The 7,587-nt window shown below is 44.3% G+C and overlaps 1 protein-coding gene across 1 annotated transcript; it reads right to left on the bottom strand.

Moving 5' to 3' along the window:
- Positions 1-1,093: 1,093 nt before the first annotated feature.
- Positions 1,094-5,649, bottom strand: LOC121825747 (uncharacterized). Its single transcript, XM_042269319.2, has 3 exons — positions 5,249-5,649; positions 4,518-4,563; positions 1,094-1,237 (listed from the first exon to the last, which is right to left on the bottom strand). Exons 1-3 carry the CDS (start codon positions 5,638-5,640, stop codon positions 1,118-1,120), a joined length of 558 nt encoding a protein of 185 aa, XP_042125253.1. The 5' UTR covers positions 5,641-5,649; the 3' UTR covers positions 1,094-1,117.
- Between the last annotated feature and the right edge of the window lie 1,938 nt (positions 5,650-7,587).

The raw sequence follows: 7,587 nt of genomic DNA, 5'->3' as shown, positions 1-7,587 counted from the left end.
CACAGGTTGTGCCACAGACCTTGAGTATCCATGTGGTCTAGGTGGCAACACAGGACATAGACATTAACACAGTCACTGGATGCAGTAGGACATGGACCCAGATATTGTCCTAGGCAGCAACATGGCCTGGATGTCACCAAGGCCCTGGGTAGCAGCACAGGCACTCAGATTGGCATGGCCCCAGAGGCATCATGATCCAGGGACACCAACATGGTCCCAGGTGACAGCCCAGACCCCAGACATATGCATGGCTTTCAATGGTAGCAGGAGCCATGGACCCAGACAATGCCCTCAGCTGCAACTCAGTCCCTGATGTCACCATGGCACAGGGTGGCAGCATAGGCCACTCATATCAGTATAGCCCCTGAGGTGGCATGGTCCTCTAACACCTGCTTGTCCACTGGTGGCAGCCCAGACACTGGTCATCCTGTGGCCTTTTGTGGCAACATGGCCCATGGATGTCAACACAGACCCTGGCTACAGTAGGGCCATGGACCCAAACATGGCTGGCCTGTGGGTGGCTTCCACCCACCTGAGCTGTTTTCTAGTGACAAACAGAAAGGTAGATATGTCCAGATGGAAGGGTAAGTGGGGAGGAACTGGGAGGAGTAGGGGGAAGGGAAACCATAATCAGGATATATTATGTAACAAAAAATCTATTTTCATTAAAAGAAAAAGGAAAGAATTGTTCTGACCCCTCCCCAAATAAAAAGTAATCATCACCATCAATATTTTCTGTGCCCACCTTCTCCTTAGATTCCACATTTGCAGGGTTACTACTGAATCCCTTGCTCAAAGGATAAAGTAAGCCTGAATCAAGAAGGCTTAAGTGATCCACTGTTTCACAATTACCATGCGTAGGGAATAGTCATCTGTGCAAGCAATACTCATGACTTAGAAATGCCACCCCCTAAAAACAGAACTTGTCATTTTGTTTAAATGGCATTTCCTGCAGAGTGTACATCTATATACTACAAAACCCCAGGAAGCATATGAAATTAAATAACTTGGAAATTCATGATTTTATTGTTAACATGAGTGCTGAAATTTAGTGAAGCTGGACATTGAGTACACGTGTCACTAATTTGCCCTCTTGCTCCTGAACAAAGATTGCACTCTAAGAATTGTCGTCCCTCTCCCTAAGGAGAAGAACCCTTTGAATATGAGGAGGTATGCTCTGTAATATTACACGCCTTGCACTCTTTCTCTCTTCGGCTCTTTGATTGACGAACCATGTCTAAAATCAGAGGAGGACAGGATTGGATTTAGCATTGGCTTCCACCCCAGAGCCAAGAGATAAACACTTTAAGGCACATAACACTGACTTTCTATTCCTCTCACAAAAGCAAACACCAACTGTGTGTCAACTTTTGCAGTAGGCCATGATTTTGTCTTTTTCCAACAGTATAGACACTTCAGTGGTTTCTTCTTTATTGGATGGAAAGCTTAGATTACAACTTGTTCCAGGTCCTTGATGTTAATTCAATATATGGTGACTGGGTAAAGGAGAGTCTTCTTCCTGATATTTGACCATCAGCTGTAGAATACCCTCCTCACTAGTGATATGTTCCTCTTGTTTGGCAGAGATTATAGATCATAAAATATTAGCACATTTTAAAGGCCTATGGAGGGGAACAGCTTTCTGTTTATAAAAGCAATCTTCAGTATGAAGAAATTAATCAACAGCAATAAGCATGGAAAATTTTTAGAAAGAAAATAGCCTTCCAAGGTGCCAGGGGGATTGTTGGTGCTTGAAATTTCAGGAGAGTGAACAGGTGGTAGGAAGAGAAGGCCAGGACAATGTTTTGACATCGCAGCCTCCAGTGTTTGTGAAAGTTGACTAACTTAACCTAAATGACATAATGAAACTGAAACCTTTGCCATCTCTAGGAGTTCATCAGAAAGGGTAACTTCCACCCACGGTAAATCTGAACAGCATATTCTTTCATGCTATAAAAAGTTCTTCAGGATCAGGACAAAGAATAATATCATTGCTTCACCTATATTTCCAGAATCCTGTCCAGCACAGAGGGCACACTAGGCCCTGCTGTGTCACCAGGACATCTAAAGCCCATCTTTCTTCAAAAGGCAAAGTGTAAGATGATCCACAACAGTGTGGGGAAAGTAGTCATAAATCAGCTCTTCCTAAATATGGTCTACCTATGGAAATACAGTCACAGTTACCTGTTACATGTCACCATCCTCTCAGGCTCCAAGGGAAAGAGGGTCAATTGTATTGGGAAGTTCTCAAACTGTACATTTGTACGTCCATGTACTTTCTCTCCCTGCCTATTATGTGGATGTATAGTCTAAAGAAGACCAACCAAAGGACCAGAAGCCCTACTTCCATCCTGATGCCTCCATGAACTCACATAAAGCCCCAGTGGCTGACTCATGTGGGCTCACATTAAGTCAGAGTTCCCTGTGTCTGACTCCTAAAGCCTGTCTATTACGTTTGTAAGAGGAAAGGGGAAATCAGAAGTGAGGCCTTGAAAAAAGCCACACTCAAGAGTGTACAAACAGGAGACCATGGGTGTTTTCTCCTGTGTTCTGTCTACCTTCTCCCTATAGCTGCAGTGCATCAGTCTCTCTAGAGCTGTAGTGCATCAGCCTCTTGATCTGCAGTGCATCAACCTCTCTAGAGCTGCAGTGCATCAGGCTCTCTAGAGCTGCAGTGCATCAACCTCTCTAGAACTGCAGTGCATCAGCCTCTCTGGAGTTGCAGTGCATCAGTCTCTGTAGAGCTGCATTGCATCAGTCTCCAGAGCTGCAGTGCATCAGGCTCTCTAGAGCTGCAGTGCATCAGGCTCCCTAGAGCTGCAGTGCATCATCCTCTCTAGAGCTGCAGTGCATCAGCCTCTCTGGAGTTGCGGTGCATCAGTCTCTGTAGAGCTGCATTGCATCAGGCTCTCTAGAGCTGCATTGCATCAACCTCTCTAGAGCTGCAGTGCATCAGCCTCTCTTGCAAAGGATAACCAGGCTACAAGCCAAAACCTAAGAGAAGTTAGATAAAGAAGAGGTCCCTAAGAGGGACATGCATGGATTGCCCAGGAAAGAATAATGGTTAAGATCTCTTAAACTTGGAAGTCAGTAGAAGGGAGGGGATGGGGGATGGGAGCATGAGGTATCTGGATGATCAGGTTGGGGGAGGGATGGAAAGGGAGAGCAATGAAAGAGATATCTTGACAGAGGGAGCCATTATGGGATTAGGGAGAAACCTGGTGCTAGGGAAATCCCCAAGAACCCACAAGGATGGCCCCAGCTAAGACTCCTAGCAGTAGAGGAGAGGGTGCCTTAACTAGCCTTCTCCTGTAGTCATATGGGTGACTACCTTAATTGTCATCATAGAAACTACATCCAGTAACTGATGGAAGCAGATGCAGAGATCCACAGCCAAGCACTTGTGCTGTGGGATGTTCTGTAGGTCCTGTGGGAGCCCATTCTCAGGTTCTTTGTGGCGTTACCCAGCAGGTCCGTATAGAGGATGATTAGGACCATGGGCCTGAGTGCAGGTGTTTGAGATGGTCTGCACTTGGCTGTGCTGGGGGATGGTCTGTATGTCAAGTTGCTTTGATTGGTTAATAAATAAAACCTGATCGGCCGTGGCTAGGCAGGATAAAAGGACAGAAAGGCAGAAAGAGAGGCTGCAGCCGCCGCAATGACCAGAGAGGCTGCAGCCGCCGCAATGACCAGAGAGGCTGCAGCCACCGCCATGACCAGCAGCATGTGAAGACGCCAGTAAGCCACCAGCCACATGGCAAGGTACAGATGTATGGAAATGGATCAATTTAAGATAAAAGCACAGTTAGCAAGATAAGGACAGTTAGCAGGAAGCCTGCCACGGCCATGCGGTTTGAAAGCAATATAAGTGTCTGTGTTTACTTGGTTGGGTCTGAGCGGCTGTGGGACTGGCGGGTGACAGAGATTTGTCCAGACTGTGGGCGAGGCGAGAAAAAATCAAGCAACACACTTGGCCAAGTTCCTAGAGTTCAGTTGAAAAGAGGGAGGAGGGATTATATGGGCAAGGGGCATCAAGACCACGATGGGCAAAACCACAGAGACAGTTGACTCGAATTAGTGGGAGCTCATGGACCAAACTAGGCCCTCTGAATGTGGGTGACAGCTGTGTGGCTTGGTCTGTTTGTGGGGTCCCTTGACAGTGGGACCAGGACTTATCCCAGATACATGAACTGGCTTTTTAGAGCCCATTCCCTATGGTGGGATGCCTTGGTCAGCCTTGATGAAGGAGGGAGGGCTTGGTCCTGCCCCAACTGAATGTATGTACCAAGCTTTGTTGACTCACAATGGAGGCCTTACCCCATATGAGGAGTGGATGTGGGAGTGGGGGGTGGGTGGGGATGAGAGCAGGAAATGGGGAGGGAGGGGGGACTGTGGATGGTATGTAAAATGAAAAAATCATCTTGAATTGAAAAAAAAAAGTGCCTAGGACAAGGCTTCCCAAGACCTGAGGAAGGCTATAGATTGACTGTTCAATGTCTTTGCTTGGATTTACTGACCTTCACTTTGACTTCAGTAACATTCAAAGCATTTGCAAGTTCTTTCCTGTAGAAAAAAACCCACAATTGTTTAGCATGCAGTGTTTTACATGAAATGCAAAGTCATAAATGATTTCTATGCTTTTTTAATATTGCTATCCTCCCTCACACCCCCATTTAACTTTCATTCACAGAACTAGTCTTGCTTTTAAAATGGTTTCACCTCTTACAAAAGTTTCTAAACAATAGAAATGAATAATTTTAACACACTATTAAAAATTCAAAATAAATGCCAAAGTGCACGCTGAGCAAATTACACTAAATTAAAAAAACAGCACCAGAGGAAGGGAAAGGGAAACTGAAAGGAGTTGATGGATAGGGACACAGTCCCTGAAAAGATGACGAGACTACTGGTGAGGAGGTTACCCAACAAAGTGTAAATCCTTAACACTGGTGAACTTTACACTAGTGAATATTTTGGCACACTATACTCATGTTTCTATATTTTACAGAAATTAAAATATGACAGGAAACGTGTGGTGTTGACTATGTACACTTGTTTCAGGTCAACACTATACACTAATACTGACTTTTACCCCTATACAAGGCACCCTCCTGTACCCACCACCGAGGGAGAAGACAGCAGTGGCTTAGGGAGGGATGATAGGAAACCAGGGCCTGGAAGAACAAAAGGACATCTCAACCTGAGACAACAGGGAGGTTGGGGATAGCTCCTGGTGCCAGACACATACCTGGCCAGCGCATCTGGGTACTTGGTTTCTTTGAATATCTTTTCCATTTCCTCAACCTGCCCCAGTGTGAACTGGAATGTGGTTCGCCGTCGCCTTCGTGAGGAACGGCGCCTCGGAACCCGAATCACATGCTCGGCTGAGGGCCTTGGCTCCTCTTGGTGAGGTTCTGAGGAAGAGGAGTTCGGGTCTCTACTGCTCTCCTCAGAGTTGTTTTGGCCCTCACGGACCTGGTGGCCCCCGTTATTTAGTGCCATTACGCAGCAGGCGTCACCTCCACTAGAGTTGCCACCCACCATCTCCAAGGCAGCCTCTAAGGTGGGGACCTCAGCTATCTCCTCACCATTCTCATTTCTCACAATGTATATATATCGCCAATAGAGCTTGCCGGCCATGACTAGTAGTGGGCCGAAGCCACAGAGAGAAATGGGGCCCCAGGAATGACCGCCCTGGAGACCTATTGTTAGGTCATCCCTACTACTGATGAGGTGTCAAGAGAACGCCTCAGGAAAGGGTGACATCAAAGTGTCCTTCTGCGCATGCTCAACACTTCTCATTCCACAATGTTGATGTTCAGATGGGCGCTATAGGCTTTTCCCTCCCTGACTGACTGCTCTGTGCTTTATGACCTCTTGCTGAGGTAGGTGGTATTTGCTTTGGTGCACAAATGGTGGGTGTGGCCCAAAGATGAGGAACTGAGGGAGCCACTGTGAACAGGGTTGTGAAACGTCGTGTGAAGTTAAACCTTATTTCCAGGGCATGCATGTAGAATGAGTTTTAGCTTGCATCTGCATGCATGTACATGCTGCCTGTTCCTTCTAGGTTGTAGAGATGACACTGAAAGTGAATTGTATAGAATTGCAAGATAATTGGGCGGTGGTGGTGCACGCCTTTAATCTCAGCACTCAGGAGTCAGAGCCAGGTGGATCTCTGTGAGTTCGAGGCCGGCCTGGTCTACAGAGCGAGATCTAGGAGAGGCACAAAGCTACACAGAGAAACCCTGTCTCGAAAAACCAAAAAAAAAAAAAAAAAGATAATTGGGGAATAGAACATGAGAGAAAGGTTCGAACACACACTGACCACAGGACCCTTGCATGAACATGAACATCTAGAAAATTTCTGTGGACCTCACCTTCTACCTACTACTGCTGCTCAGAGAATAGGCTTAGAACTAAGTGGACATGATCAGCTTAGTGGCTGCTGGTTCAAGAGTCCCTGTTAGTACATTGAATGCTGGCTAAACGTTCTTCAAGCTCAACATCAACATCTTGGGACTGGGTTTGAATATAATTCTAGTTAATGGCACTGTCTAAAACCAGACAAAAGACACCCCCTTCTCTCACAAGAAAAATGATCTGCTTGAGAAATAATTACCTCAGATTATAATAATTTTATAATCTCTGTTAAATTCTACATGTAATATTTGCCTCAGTTCTGATAACTGAGGATGTTGATGCAGTTCCTTCTGTTAGATTGGAAGTAAATACATAAATATTCAGGCAGTGTATAAAACAATGTTTGGCATGTGACCTATGCCATATGACACTTTTTCAGAAAACTAATAGGTGCCTGAGTTAGCCACTGTTGGAAGTGGGGAGGGTCAGTACCACCCTTCCTGATAGATTCCAAGAAGTAAAAAAATTTTGCCTTGTTCAGGATTACAAATTGCTCCTGAAAATATACAAAGAGGAGATTCTATTAATTATTTAGGATATAAAATAAGTCTACAAAAAATTAGACCCCAAAAGTACAAATTAGGAGAGATCAATTACGGACTCTTAATGACTTTCAAAGATTATTCGGAGATATTGCATTTTCACATTATGCAGAGACTGGACAACAAATGATACAGCTACCTCTCCCAGGACTTGACAATTAACCCAAAATTTTCCTTTTCAGGATCCCCTATAGATGCTTTCACCCCAGACAGCAGGAAGTAGTTTTAATAACACTATGCCCACATTCCCAAGAGGTGGGTGTGGTGGGAGGTTTTTGGTCATTCAATGGTTTATGAATAATTGACATTGTTTAGGATGATGGGTTACAAGTTGTTAATTTATAATGGTCAGAAAAAAAGCTAAACAAAGGAGATTAGATTTAGGGTTCTTGTTGGGAAAAAATAGGATATAGATATGATAAGATATAAAATAGATTATTGAATCTACTCTGAAAACAAGATACAGAAATGATGAATAAAGGATAGATTATCGATTTTACTTTAAAAAAATAGAAATAATGGATAAAGGATAGATTACTGAATTTATTCTGCAAAAAAAAGAGAGTATATATATTATATAATATATATATTATATATATATATATATATAAAGGTAAAAAAGTAT

Source organism: Peromyscus maniculatus, chromosome X (genome assembly GCF_049852395.1).
Source record: "Peromyscus maniculatus bairdii isolate BWxNUB_F1_BW_parent chromosome X, HU_Pman_BW_mat_3.1, whole genome shotgun sequence".
Classification (NCBI taxonomy): Eukaryota; Metazoa; Chordata; class Mammalia; order Rodentia; family Cricetidae; genus Peromyscus; species Peromyscus maniculatus.
The sequence above is the reverse complement of the archived record's forward strand: the minus strand, read 5'-3'. Positions and strand labels throughout refer to the sequence as shown.

Bases quoted from the DNA above. Each gene is read 5' to 3' on its own strand.
- LOC121825747 (XM_042269319.2), bottom strand. From the start codon at position 5,640: ATGGCCGGCAAGCTCTATTGGCGATATATATACATTGTGAGAAATGAG. The intron at 4,564-5,248 runs GTATGTGTCTGG...TTTTTTCTACAG, and splicing joins TACCCAGATGCGCTGGCCAG to GAAAGAACTTGCAAATGCTT. The intron at 1,238-4,517 runs GTCAGTAAATCC...CTCTGATTTTAG, and splicing joins TTACTGAAGTCAAAGTGAAG to ACATGGTTCGTCAATCAAAG.